Source organism: Pelobates fuscus, chromosome 1, assembly GCF_036172605.1.
Source record: "Pelobates fuscus isolate aPelFus1 chromosome 1, aPelFus1.pri, whole genome shotgun sequence".
NCBI lineage: Eukaryota > Metazoa > Chordata > Amphibia > Anura > Pelobatidae > Pelobates > Pelobates fuscus.
Genome location: NC_086317.1, coordinates 393780031 through 393795436, shown reverse-complemented (window position 1 = coordinate 393795436; position 15406 = coordinate 393780031). Strand labels below are relative to the sequence as shown.

Genomic DNA, 15406 nt, shown 5'->3' with positions numbered 1-15406 from the left:
AGGTTGTAAAGTGGAATTATGAAGCAAAAATGTTCTTTGTTGAGCTCATTTGCATATGCCTACCCAGAATCACTTGCAGTACTGAGAGCACTTATAAAGTGAGGTTTCTGTGGGAAAAGCAAGTCTTATGGGTTGACTGGTGTGTGTGTGTATTTGTGTTTAGCAATGTATTAAAGGACCACTTTAGGCACCCAGACCACTTCAGCTCAATGAAGTGGTCTGGGTGCCAGGTCCCTCTAGTTTTAACCCTGCAGCTGAAAACATAGCAGTTTCAGAGAAGTGAGAAGATGCTGACATCCATAGGAAAGCATTAAGTAATGCTTTCCTATGGGCTGTTTGAGTGCGCGCGCGGCTCTTAAGGTTGGCAGGAGGAGGAAAGGTCACCAGCACCGAGGGAGCCCAACGCTGGAGAAAGGTAAGTGGTTGAAGGCGTTTTAACCCCTTCAGCCCAGCGGGAGTGGGGCCATGAGGGTGGGGGGGACCTAAGGACTACAAAGTGCCAGGAAAACGAGTTTGTTCCAAATAAAGAGCCTTATTTGGCTCCAAAGTGTGAGTGGCCAAACAGCACTTAATATACACCAGCACTTTATTATACAGTTTTGCACTATTTTGTTGTGCTCTTCTTGTCTTCTCTAGCTGGACCAACCCTGTATATTGCATTTGTATACATTAAAGATTTGAGGAGATCGTCAGGTAACTCCATTGCTAGAAGGGAAGCTGAATGTCTAAATATGCACTTTAGTCCACCCAAGCAGTTGATAATTTTCTAAAGTAGTGAAAGTGTCATCAAATATATGCACTTTCTTCACTGAATCACTTTATTTTGTGATAATATAAACAACCCTGTTTTGTTGTGTTCATATTTTATATACAGTTGGGTAATGTTCATAGACAGGTATTTTTGGCACTATAGCAGTATTCAGAGCCCTTTTTGTATATAAACTGACCCCCCACATAATTAAAGCCACCTGCTTAATATTGTGTAGGTCCTTCTCGTACTGCCAAAACAGCTCTGATGCATCGAGGCATGGGCTCCACAAGACCTCTGAACATGTCCTGTGGTGCCTGGCATCAAGACATTAGCAGCAAATCCTTTAAGTCCTGCATGTTGTGAGGTGGGACCTCCATGGGTCGGATTTGTTGTTCCTGTAAATCTGGGGAATTTGGAGGCCAAGGCAACCCATTGAACTCTTTGTCGTATTTCTCAAACCATTCCTGAACAAGTTCTGCAGTATGGCAAGAGGCCACTACCACAGGAAACACCAATACCATAAAGGGGTGAACATCTACACCAATCTCTAGGTAGGTGGTATGTGTCAAAGTAACATCGAGATGAATGTCAGGACTCAAGGTTTCCAGCAGAACATTGGCCAGAGCATAAGACTGCCTCTGCCGGCCTGCTTTCTTCCCATAGTGCATCCTGAGGTCACTCTCAGTGGTGAACAGGGGTCATCATGGGCACTTTGACTTGTCTTTGGTTATTCAGACCCATATGCAGCAAACTGGTGATGCACTGGTTGTTCTAAAACATTTCTATGATAGCCAGCAATAAGTTGTTTTTGAACAATTTGAGCTACAGTAGCTCCTCTGTGTGATTGGCTAGCCTTCGCTTCCCACTTGCACGCATGACCCTGGTAGCTACTAACCACTGTATACTGGGAGAACCCCACAAGACTTGCTATTTTGGAGATGCCCTGACTCTTCTAACCATCACTATTTGGCCCTTGTCAAAGTCACTCAGATCTTTTCGCTTGCCCACTTTTCCTGCTTCCAACATGTTTATAAATGATCTTGAAGACAGCATTGAAAGTCATGTTTCAGTGTTTGCAGATGACAAAAAAACTTTGTAAAATAATACAATGTGAGCAAGATATTACTTTGCTGCAGAGGGATTTAGATAGACTGGAGGACTGGGCACTCAAATGGCAAGTTATGCACTTCGGCATAAAGAATACACAAGCAACGTATACCCTTAATGGAAGCGAATTAGGGATAACAACACACAAAAAGGACTTGGGAATTGTTATAGACAACAAACTATGCAACAATGTGCAATGTCAATAAGCAGTGGCCAAGGCCACTAAGGTAATGTCATGCATGAAAAAGGGCATTCATTCTCGAGACGAGAATATCATTTTGCCTCTTTATAAATCACTGGAAAGACCACATATTGAATATGCTGTGCAATTTTGGGCACCTGTTCTAAAGAAGGATATTATGGCAATAGAAAAAGTGCAGAGGCGGGCTACAAAATTAATAAAAGGAATGGAACATATCAGCTATGAAGAAAGGTTAACAAATTTAAACCTATTTAGTTTAGAAAAACGTCGCCTGAGAGGGGATATGATAACATTATACAAATATTTTCGGGGCCAATTCAAACCATTGTGTGGAAATCTATTCACAAACCGGACTTTACATAGGACACGAGGCCATGCGTTTTGGAAGAAAGAAGATTTCGTCTAAGGCAAAGGAAAGGTTTTTTTACTGTAAGAACAATCAGGATGTGGAATTCTCTGCCTGAAGAGGTGGTTTTATCAGAATCCATACAGATGTTCAAACAGCTACTGGATGCATACTTGCAAAAACAGAATATTCAATGTAGGGTAATAACTGCTTAACCCCTTAAGGACACATGACATGTGTGACATGTCATGATTCCCTTCTATTCCAGAAGTTTGGTCCTTAAGGGGTTAATCCAAGGATAAATCTGACTGCCATTCTGGGGTCAAGAAGGATTTTTTTTCCTAGCTTGTTGCAAAATTGTGCTTCAAACTGGGGTTTTTTTGCCTTCTTTTGGATCAACAGCAAGAAACAAATGTGAGGAAGGCTGAACTTGATGGATGCAAGTCTCTTTTCAGCTATGTAACTATGTAACACATGAAATTCAAGAACTGACTGTTCAGTTGCTGCCCAATATATCCTAGCCTTTGACAGGTGCCATTGTAACAATATAATAAATGTTATTCACTTACCAGCCATTTATATTTGTCTATTCATTCATGCACACACACCTACATAACTGAGCATTTCAGTAGTTTTTTTATTTTGCATTGAAATAATTCATACCATTATATATCATACCATGCTATAAAATATTTTTTTCCATATGCACAAATAAATAAGACCCTTACAAATATCTGTGAAAGTTACTAAAATATATTAAGCTTTCAAATGAGTAGCATATTAGATGTTTAAAAAAATAAAATAAATATATATAAAGAACTGGAGGGAACCTAACAAGCTAAGCTTCAGGCAAGACGAATACAGCTTTGTCACTGGTTAAAAAACTAAACTACACTCTATGGAGAGAGGCAAATTATCCACATATCTATATACACCCCCTCCTATTGAGGTTATCAGGGCAAACAAACAAAAAGTGCCACCATCCTGACGGCCCCCATCTGCCAGATATATATATTTTTTTTGATACACCTCCTCTCTGTCCGTCAAACAGAATGGGGGCCTGAGTCATTCAGAGACTCAAGTGAATTAAAAGTCTCAGTAGCTGATGAGAGACCACTAACTTCTCTAGACTCCAGTGGAGTACACTTGATGGCTGACTCTGATAAACTTCCAAAAAAATAAAAAAATCAGACAGCTGCTGCTTAACCTAAAAAGTTATGGAAAGCTAATTTATTATCAGATTTACATGTAGAAAGACATGAGAAGGTTGCAACAGTATGATGGAGCAGAAAATGTTAACAGCGGCTGAGAGACATCGAGAATCAGTTGGCAATAGTAATGCTACAAGACCATCAATTATCCAGCACAGTGGATTCTTTAGAGGCCAGATATATATGCATGCATGCTCTGCTTTTGGTTCTGTGAGTCTACTTGTCCACCATGAATCTTTTCCTTGTTACGCATTGTGTTCTGAAGATTTCACTTGCTAACTTTTTTAAATTGTGTTTACTTATCCCCTATATTCAAGAAATATGTGTATGTATGGTGTGAAAAATAAAATTAAATGTAGAAATTCTACAACTGGATACCTTCATTTTAAATATTTGGCAATCATCGTTTTTAGCTCTTCTTTTTCTCTTGTCAATCAGAGCAAGCATAGAAAGAAGAAAGGAGATGAAATAATGTTTCAATTTCTTCTCCTGATTTGCAAAATGTGCCTGACTGTGCCTGAACAGAACTGTATTATGATGTAATTTGTAAACCTTTATTTTATTGTGAAAGAAAATTAAGCATCACATAACAAGGTTCATACAATTAACACAATTACACGCTTATTTTATTTGATAAAATAAAAATAATAAAAATAAATCGTAGTAGTTACACCATGTTTTATGGTATAATTCCAGCAAGTGATGGTTCCCCTTTAAAGGACCACTATAGTGTAAGGAAAACAAACTCGTTTTTTGGTCCCCTGCACCCTTCCGTTGGGCTCAAGGGAGCTGAAGGGGTTAAACTCTTACCTTTCCCCAGCGCCGGGCACCCTCCTCCCTCCTCTGACGTCAGCTCTGAATGTGCGCGCGCGCATTTAATCAGTCCATAGGAAAGCATTTCTCAATTTTTCAATGCTTTCCTATGGACGTCAGTGTCTTCTCACTGTGATTTTCACAGTGAGAATCGCGGAAGCGCCTCTAGAGGCTGTATTAACCCTAATGTAAACATAGCAGTTTAACCCTGCTGCTATGTTTTCAGCTGCAGGATTAACTCTAGATGGACCTGGCACCCAGACCACTTCATTGAGCTGAAGTGGTCTGGGTGCCTATAGTGGTCCTTTAACTAAAATGGCTGCTCCAGTATTTTTTTTTTTAATCTATTACCAATTTACAAAATAACTGCAATTCTTTAAAGGGTTGTTTGTCAGGAGACAACCAAAAATATTTTAAACAAGTATAGTTTTTTTTAAATATTAATAAAAAACCATGCTTGAGTGCACGATTACCTCTTTGACATAGAGGATATAGACATTTGATTTAAAAAATGTTGGTTTATATAGAAATAAGCCAGAACTTGATGTGTTAATTAGACACATTGGTCTATATGTCATGTGTTTGTTCTCTATGTAATGTGTTTAATATTTTAATAGTATAATAATTAAATTATATATGTATATGGATTATATACTTTTTGATATTTTAATTTGTTGAATCGAATAATTGTAAAAGTCTATCCAAAAATATTCATTTGAGGTCATAGACATTTAATAAGCTTTCCAAATTATTCAATACTCTTAGAAAAACTTTACAAATTATGTATCTACAAAAAAATCCCAAAGACTTAATTGGTGACTTCTGTAGATTAGTAATTTAGAATCAGTGCTTACTAAATGCATTCTGTACTTTTCATGAAAATTTTTTACATTTGCTTACTTTCAGTTTTGTTTGTTTACAGCTATGCAGTGGCTGACGATGCTTACCAGTCTCTACGTGACAGAGATCGGGATCAGTGTATTTTGATAACAGGGGAAAGTGGTGCCGGAAAAACTGGTTAGTACCTTAAAACAATCTCCCCAAACATTTGCTTGATCTCTTTACAACCTTTGTTATTCCCTCAGATTAATCCCTTTGGAACCATACTGTACTATTGTACATATGTTAGCCTAGACCAGTATTTGTTTACCTCTAGGAAATTTCTGGTTCACAGATGTAGGTACGATTCAGGCCTCTATTTATCACTGTTCACAACACAAAATTCCCTCATCAATCTTACTTTTAAAGAAGCATAGTTGAACTAAGAGATTTAAGAGAAGATGTGGCAAAAATTACAAGTTTCCTCAATAAACATGCACAGCCATGACCTCTTGGTACTGCGACATGTTTTTGTTAAGTTGATTATCAACTGACCGCAATCACCTCTTGGGTCTTCGATACTCTTGGTGTTATCGGCAGTCTTAACACACCATGAACAGGAACAATATTAGTACGACAAGTAGCCAGACCGGAAGAGGCAATGTCAAAGTAAACGCTTGGCTCAAATATCAATGCACTTCATTAATCGCCGTAAAATGAAAGGATAAAAAGAATTTAACCGCAGGGGCCCCCACCTAATGTGTTCCATCCTTCCAAAAACACGTAATCGTAGGTATGTAAATGCCAATAATATCACACCTTTTAAAGGAACACAGTCATTTTCAGAGACGAAACCAGCCACAAATTCACCACTGCAGATGCATAGCCTCCTTATATTAAGAAACTAGTGGCAACAAACCACAAAGCATGCAAATCAACTAAATGGCAGTTTCACCATGAGAACACAACCAAGAAATGGTACAAATTTTATACAGAGAGACGGCACAGAGCTACTATAGGCAGAGCAGTGGCACAGAGCTTCTAGGGGCAGAGAGATGGCACAGAGAGGCTGGTGGCAGAGATGGCACAGGCAGGTTGTCTGGATGCACATATGGCTCATTGACATGATATACACATTTTAATGAATTTACTGCTCTTTGGCATGATATACCGAGTTTTTGTATTTGCTGCTCATTGACATGATTGACCAAATGTATGCATTTACTGCTTGTTAGCATGATATACCAAGTTTATGTATTTACTTTTCATTGGCACGATATTCCTAGTTTATGCATTTACTGCTCAATGGCATGATTTCCCAAGTTTATGCATTTAATGTTAATTGACATGATAAATCAAATGTATGTATTTATTGCTCATTTGCTTGATATACAAGTTTATTATTTTGCTGCTCATTGACTTTATATACAAGGTTTATGCATTTAATGCATTGATAGCATTCCCTTGCTGGAAGATCGTTTATAACTCCTTTTACTAAATGATTGCCTGGTCCAAGTGTCAAGTGGGCATGACGATTGCTTCATGTGCTGCTCTCTACCCACTTTTCACATCAAAATGCCCAAGTGTATAGCACTTTGATTATTTATATTCAATTATCTTGTATGCTTATCAACGCATCTATTTTGTTTGTGCACTTGTGCCTATCGCTAATGTTAATGGATGAGTTGGTAAAATTGCACTACAAGCCACTAAATCGTTTTTGCTCCCCAGGTCACAAGTTACCCTAGTTGGTCTACTTTAGAAATATGTGCACTCGTCCATTTGGATTTGATAGAGTTGTGAAGCCAACACCAGTGGAGGATGTTAGAACCTGGATTTCTTTCTTTTTTCTCAAATTAAGAACTTTTTTCAGAACATTACTTGCTTCAATTCTCTTTATTTCAGCCCACTTTATTTATTTCTTTTTTTTTCAATGTATAGTTTTTATTGCATTTTATGGATATAAAAAAAGTCATAGGTAGATTTCATGCTGAAAAGATACAGGAGATGTGTGGGGTACCAAATTAATTAACTACAAGGTAGTTCTGCAAGCAAAAAAATGATGTGTAAGGTAGCGTGTCAATATAAAAGATAATAATGGTCAGTACGAATAAGAAAACAAAAAAAGAAGAGGAAAAGACTAGAAAAAGAAGAGTAAGGAATAGGGTAATTATGAAAATCTAAGGAACAGTTTATCTGTTTACTCCTCTGGTACTTGCAAATGCATATTTAAAAATGTTAACCAATTTTGTAATCTCTAAGGAGGTTCAATGTTTTCTTCGTTCCTTATCAATTATGATGTGACTTAAATACAGCTTTACTTCTAAGACATTCTCATTAAGCTATTACCCTGTGTTCTTCTTTAGAGGCTAGTAAGCTGGTGATGTCATATGTGGCAGCAGTTTGTGGGAAAGGAGCCGAAGTGAATCAAGTGAAGGAACAGCTTTTGCAGTCTAATCCAGTTCTAGAAGGTTAGTGCAAAATAAATATCTATACAGCACCAGTGTATTGGTTCTCAGGGAGCATTTTAAAGTATAACCGTCACCATTTTTTATTATAACTGAAAATAAAATATATGTATTATATGTAAAGAGTAGATCAACGTTTATACCTCATCCTTGTTGTGTGGATGTGGCCATCTTTACTCATTTTTATTCAGAAGAAGTCATCACAGAGTGTATTTCAAAGATGCCCAGTATCTGCAACTGAAGTCACAATTTGTGAATTCACAATGGCTCTTTATAGCTGGTTTGCACCAGCACTGTTTTTGGGGGGATAAGCCCTCAACGAGTACTTAAAGATGGCCACCTCCATAGAACAAGGGTAATCAGGTGATGGATTGCAAGCCTGTAATGCATAATGCATTGGCATTTCAAAATGATAAACATAGAGGCTACAAAATGTGTGTTTTTTTTAATTTTAAATAACAATGAAACACAGGGACATTTAAGGAATGCTGGAACAATAGTGTATTGTTTTGGGAAAGATGAAATGTTTAACTGATCTTGCTGGGAATCAATCTTGTAACCCTGAAGGTTGTATAAGTAGTAGTTCTACTGCAAGTGGGGGACATACCACTGATATAGCGCACATCTTCATTTAAAAAAAAATCACACCAGAAAGTTTCATATCACATTTTAAAATATATAGTATAAGGTTCCTGAAATAAAAAAATGTAATAAAAAAGCAACCCCATCCTCCCCCCTCCCTCCCCAAGGAAGTAAGGACAAATAAGGGTTAGCTTTGAATTAAATAGAGGCAATTATATAGAGGCAGTAGATGGGGACCGGTGATTGATTGCCCCCCCCCCAAGTGCAATATCTGGTTCTGTTATGTACAAAGGGAGATATGTAGCCCATTGCATAATGTACAGTTGGAGAGCAGCTATAAAAATATTTCATACACAGTTCCTAATACTATCTTTGATGAAATAACACTGTATTCATAGAGGCACGTCCCATAGGAATTTCATTATGTTGTGGGTGTAAGGATTTTTTTTAAAAACAATATTTACTGAAACTCACCCGTCATAAGGAGCAGTATCAACTCTGATTTCAAAGTAAATTCAAAATGAATCAGAGTACCAAAATTGCTGGTCACTCTAACTTGCCTCCTGCTGTGATTGCTTTATGTGAAATTGCTTCAGCAGGCAAGTTTCCTTGAGCAGCATTTGGTCAGATAATAGTGTGATAGATAGAGTCTGACCGTAAATGGCTTGTCTGTCAGAAAAAAAGTTTTTCAAAAAATCTCCTTACAACATTTAAAACAATATTATTACGTTTGAGTAAATATAATAAATTTTTAAGAAACGAGAAGTAGATATATGTATAATGTCAGTTGTCCAAATGTAAAATTGAATTTGAATGCACGTTGAATTCTCACTTTAGCGAATAACCATGTAATAAACTAAAAATGCTTTTAATCTAAACATAATTGACAAAAATAAGTTATAATATTCACCTTTGACCAGATAAACTATTATTTCATACTAGTAGAGTGTAAGTGTAAACAGGGGCCTAAATGGGGGACAGTGTGGACAACTGAGTTCTGCATTGCGGTGTAAGTGGGAAACATAGAGAACCCTACGCACATTGCAATGTCAATAGCAGAGATAGTTAGTCTTGGCACCACTTTAGGATGGCTGAAAATTCACAAACATAGGTGTGAATAGGTTGGCTTCTCTGTACCCATTACAAATCTCAGGAGCTAATAAGATAAAACTCTTGCCATCTGTGAAAAAAAATATCAGCTGTTAAGTTTTTATTTTTATTTTCAAATTAATGTACATGTTTTGTTTTATGTAGCATTTGGAAATGCCAAAACAACCCGGAATGACAACTCTTCTAGATTTGTAAGTGCCTAGCTTGTCTTCTATTCTTTATAACAAAGGCTGACAAATTAACTTTTTTTTAAATTTTTTTTTTTATTCTTTATTTTATTGTGCAAGAAGTAACATACATTCATGCAGTGCCTCGACAGCATTAGCAGGCTTAATAGAACAGTGTTATACATGTGTGACATTTGAGATAGCTGTACATTTTATAAATTTTATGGGTCAAGAGTAATACAGATATATTCAACGGTAGCTACCTAAACAGGCTAGCACTAATCCGTGACGGTGTCGGTGCAGATTGACAATTCAAGTACAAGCTTAGTAAAGGTTGGCATAGCTATATTAATAGGTTTGAGTAGTGTGAGGCTATGCTTGTTGACAAATTAACTTTAACCACTTAATAAGATATGTTATTCTTGCTCCAGCAGACCTTAGGATAGGTTGTAGCACCGTGACTTCTTAGCATACAAGACTGTTGTTCGCAACGATTGATTGTTTCTAGCGCCAACAGACTGGCAGGGGTAACTAATGATTGGCTGCTATATGATTTGGAACAGATATATTTTGTATCATATCCCAGCTTTTATATACTATTCTCCACTCAGACCTCCCCCCTTTATCCACCCTTGTCCTTTATGTCAGTAATTAATTAATTTATTTTTTAAAGAATGTTTTTTTTTTAGTTTTAACGAATTTGGCAGAATTAGATGAAGAAACATTTAAATAATAGCAGACAACATTAGCTTATGTTTAACAGAAAAGCTGGGTGAGTTGTTTGAGATATATATGTGGCAGTCATAAATCTACTAAGTTATTGCGATGTCTGGTAAAATATTATGGATTTATTGTATATCATAATGTTGTTTATTGTGTGTTTTAGGGAAAGTACATGGACATTGAGTTTGACTTCAAAGGCGATCCTATGGGAGGTGTAATAAGTAACTGTAAGTAATAAGGACTATCAATAACTATGTCATTTAATGATATACATACAACTGAGCTTTAGTTTATTCACTCTAATAGCAGGGTCTTTATACAAGGTTAGACCCCCAATTTCACACAACACTAGCACATCAGTGTCATTAAACTACCTTTTTTTGCAGACTTTTTTTTTAAATAAAATTTTATTTGTGCCTCCTGACTACCAGGTGCTCAATAATTCTCAGAGCTGACACTACATTTTTTAAGGGTTCGGTGGGTGACATTTTATTGTACTGTTTTATTGCCATCGGAAAGTTGGGTGGTTTTATGCTTCATTCTTAGTGCACCTACTTGTTGGTTCCTGTGAAGGACAGAATGTAGTCAAGTAAAGTACAGAAGACTCATTAGCTTTTGGGAACAACTACTCACACTCTATGATGAGTAATATTAAGGTGTATTGGCCATGCCAAAAATTAATCAATGTATGAAAGCAATAATAATAATATCACTATGCCCATAGTTTGTGTTTTTCTTTGTCTGTAGTTGTTATTCCTGCATTGTCAAAGTCATTCTATCTCTGGAATAGCTCACAGCAGGAAAGTCCAGCAAACTTCCTCCTGGCCAAATAACATCAATGCATAATACATATTTTAAGTGAGTTTCTGGTCAGACAGTGGATTGAAATACAATGCATAAAAGAGACCACGTGTGAAGAAAGCTAAGTTTCAATGTAATAGTTCCAGCTGCATCCTGTCTGTTAACTTAAATTGCTTAGGAAGTTATTAAATATTCCTGGTAAAAAAAAAAATGGATATGTCATTGTGCTTAACCCTTCTCAGTGACAATGCTATCAGATAATTTGGATAGAATGTTAGTAATTTCTAAAGTGTGTATAAATATTTACCTGAATAGATTGTAAGCTCTACAGGACAGGGCAAGGACACACTGTCCTAGTGTATATGTAAATTGTCCATCTTCCTTTTATATACCTCTAACATTCTAATTTCGCCTATTAGTATTATAATTACATATTAAGGCTAGTACATCTCAGCTACGAAATCATAATGGCAATTTCACAAAAAGAATTGGCTGTTTATTATTTAATTAATTTGAATAAAAAACAATTAGTATTATATAGCATCACTATTGGATAGATGAGTACGTTATGAGCTGCTTAGTATCACAGCCTTATTTTTGGCTAAACTCTTTGTTGAGCAAATCAGTCAAAACAGAAGTGAAAATATAACTGGTTATGTATAGCTTTGTCAGTCCCTAATGGTAATGGTGACGATATTTCACAGACACGTTGTTCCAAGTTTAAATGAGCAGGGCTCTCGGAAAGAACATAATTCATGGAAATATAGTATAATTTAAGAATTTCCTTCTGTCACTAAAAATGGTCAAAAGTTAAACCACCATCCTCCATGCTTTCAGAAATTCTGTAGCTAAGTGGGCATCCATCTCTATGTTATACTGCATTGCTCTTTTTGACTCTTCTAATGATAAATAATGCTGATTTCTTTGTACAGTGTTTATTTAATTAATTTATTTGTATTTTATTTACCGTATATACTCGAGTATAAGCCGACCCGAATATAAGCCGAGGCCCCTAATTTTACCCCAAAAAACTGGGAAAACTTATTGACTCGAGTATAAGACTAGGGTGAGAAATGCAGCAGCTACTGGTAAATTTCTAAATAAAATTAGATCCTAAAAAAAATATATTAATTGAATATTTATTTACAGTGCGTGTATAATGAATGCAGTGTGTGTGTATGAATGCAGTGTGAGTGTATGAATGCAGTGTGAGTGTATGAATGCAGCGTGTGTATGAGTGCAGCGTGTGTGTATGAAAGCAGCGGGTGTGTATGAATGCAGCGTGAGTGTATGAATGCAGCGTGAGTGTATGAATGCAGCGTGAGTGTATGAATGCAGCGTGAGTGTATGAATGCAGCGTGAGTGTATGAATGCAGCGTGTGTGTATGAGTGCAGCGTGTGTGTATGAGTGCAGCGTGTGTGTATGAGTGCAGCGTGTGTGTATGAGTGCAGCGTGAGTGTATGAGTGCAGCGTGTGTGTATGAGTGCAGTGTGTGTGTGTGTGTGTGTGTGTTGCAGAGCCTTGGTGGGGGGTGGGCAATTTTTTATTTTTATTTTTTTTATTTTAATTTTTTTTGTATTATTATTTATTATTTTTATTTATTTAATTTAATTATTATTAGTATTGTATTATTATTTATTATTTTATTATTATTTTTTATTATTACGAATTATTTTTTTTCGTCCCCCCCCCTGCTTGATACATGGCAGGGAGGGGGGCTCTCCTTCCCTGGTGGTCCAGCATTGGCAGTTCAGTGGGGGGGAGAGGGGGGCTGGCAGAGCTGTAACTTACCTGTCCTGCAGCTCCTGTCAGCTCTCTCCTCCTCCGCGCCGTCCGTGCAGCTCCCTCTGTCAGCTCCCAGTGTAAGTCTCGCGAGAACCGCGGCTCTCGCGAGACTTACACTGGGAGCTGACCGAAGTGCTGAACAGACGGCGCGGAGGAGGAGAGAGCTGACAGGAGCTGCAGGACAGGTAAGTATCGCTCTCTGCAGCCCCCACAGCCCCAGTCTGTATTATGGCAATGCAAATTGCCATAATACAGACTATTGACTCGAGTATAAGCCGAGTTGGGGTTTTTTAGCACAAAAAATGTGCTAAAAAACTCGGCTTATACTCGAGTATATACGGTAATTTATTGAAAATGTGACTGTTGTCAATGTCTCTCGTTCTTTAGATCTTCTTGAGAAGTCCAGAGTGGTGAAACATGTTAAAGGAGAAAGAAACTTTCATATATTTTACCAACTTCTGGCAGGAGGAGACCCTCAACTTCTTGGTGAGATTTTAGCAATACCAAATGCAAATGGCTTTCTGTTCAGTAGTTACCATCATGCATACAGATCTACAAGACAGAAGTCAGAATGGTTAATACCAATAAGGATTGAAGATTGTAGACAAAGCTGTACACATGGTTTAGGGGTTGAGTTAGACAAAGTCAAAATAAGGCAAAGGTTAAAATACTGGTACAGGATCAGTATGAGAGAGATACAGAGAGCATTGAATAATCTTGTCCTAGCTGACTGTGGAATGTTATTGTCCAAATCCAGGAAAATTAAAGTTGAAGCCAGATTGTAGTGCCTATGACTACCTGAATAAGGATTCTACTAGCCTAAATGGCATGGGGGATGCAGAGAACTTTACAATTGTTAAGGTACAGTAGTATTTGTGACTTTAAGCTTTAGTTTATCTATCTATCCCTCTACCCATCTGTCTGTCTTATTTTTTCTAATTTTACATGTTGCATGTTCTAATTAATATGTGAAATAAATGTAGTTTATCATTACATTTTCTGGTAAGTGGTGTACTTAAACATAGAAACATAGAATGTGACGGCAGATTGGAACCATTCGGGCCATCTAATCTGCCCAATTTTCTAAATACTGTCATTAGTCCCTGGCCTTATCTTATAGCTAAGATAGCCTTATGCCTATCCCACGCATGCTTAAACTCTTTTACTGCGTTAACCTCTACCACTTCAGCTGGAAGGCTATTCCATGCATCCACTACCCTCCCAGTAAAGTAATACTTCCTGATATTATTTTTAAACCTTTGCCCCTCTAATTTAAGACCATGTCCTCTTGTTGTGGTAGTTTTTCTTCTTTTAAATATAGTCTCATCCTTTACTGTGTTGATTCCCTTTATGTATTTGAGGAAAAGTCTTGTTTTCCTCCAAGCTATACATGTTAAGATCCTTTATCCTTTCCTGGTAAGTTTTATCCTGCAATCCATGAACCAGTTTAGTAGCCCTTCTCTGAACTCTCTCTAAAGTATCAATATCCTTCTGGAGATACGGTCTCCAGTACTGCATACAATACTCCAAGTGAGGTCTCACCAGTGTTCTGTACAATGGCATGAGCACTTCCCTCTTTCTGCTGCTAATACCTCTCCCTATACAATCAAGCATTCTGCTAGCATTTCCTGCTGCTCTATTACATTGTCTGCCTACCTTTAAGTCATCAGAAATAATCACCACTAAAACCCTTTCCTCAGATGTTGAGGTTAGGACTCTATCAAATATTCTGTACTCAGCCCTTGGGTTTTTACGTCCAAGATGCATTATCTTGCACTTATCCACATTAAATGTCAGTTGCCACAGCTCTGACTCATTTTTCTAGTTAACCTAAATCATTTGCCATTTGGCTTATCCCTCCTGGAACATCAACCCTGTTACATATCTTAGTATTATCAGAAAAAAGACATACCTCACCATCAAGACCTTCTGCAACATCATTAATAAAAATATTAAAGAGAATGGGTCCAAGTACAGATCCTTGAGGTACCCCACTGGTGACAAGCCCAAGCTTCGAATATACTCCATTGACTACAACCCTCTGTTGCCTGTCACTCAGCCACTGCCTTACCCATTCAACAATATTGAAATCCAAACTTAAATATTGTAATTTATTGGTAAGCCTTCTATGTGCAACAGTGTCTAAAGCCTTACTGAAATCTTGGTAAGCAATGTCTACTGCACCACCCTGATCTATTATTTTAGTTACCCAATCAAAAAAATCAATAAGATTAGTTGGGCATGATCTCCCTGAAGTAAACCCATGTTGTCCCTGATCTTGAAATTCATACTTGTATGTACAAATAATTCTCAGTAGTATAGCAGTAACCATTTATCAACCATTTTCCCTTAACTAGACCAAAGAAACACAAGTAGATACCAATTCATGATATGTTTTTATGTTTTTTACTTTGTTTTTTCATTATTTTTTATTTTACCCTACACTATGTTTTTGATTTGTAAGAGGTAATAATAGTAAATAACTATTTTTATGTCACACTTTTCCTCCGGAGGAGAATT

General features: G+C 37.1%; 1 protein-coding gene across 2 annotated transcripts in view; it reads left to right on the top strand.

Moving 5' to 3' along the window:
- The window catches only part of MYO1A (myosin IA), a 124697-nt gene that overhangs the window by 44982 nt on the left and 64309 nt on the right, over positions 1-15406 (top strand). For both annotated transcript variants that reach the window (XM_063427250.1, XM_063427244.1), the window contains exons 4-9: positions 5353-5447; positions 7616-7720; positions 9554-9600; positions 10463-10526; positions 13274-13372; positions 13644-13747. In XM_063427250.1, coding sequence (XP_063283320.1) covers positions 5353-5447; positions 7616-7720; positions 9554-9600; positions 10463-10526; positions 13274-13372; positions 13644-13747 — 514 coding nt within the window. The remainder of the gene's footprint in view (positions 1-5352; positions 5448-7615; positions 7721-9553; positions 9601-10462; positions 10527-13273; positions 13373-13643; positions 13748-15406) is intronic.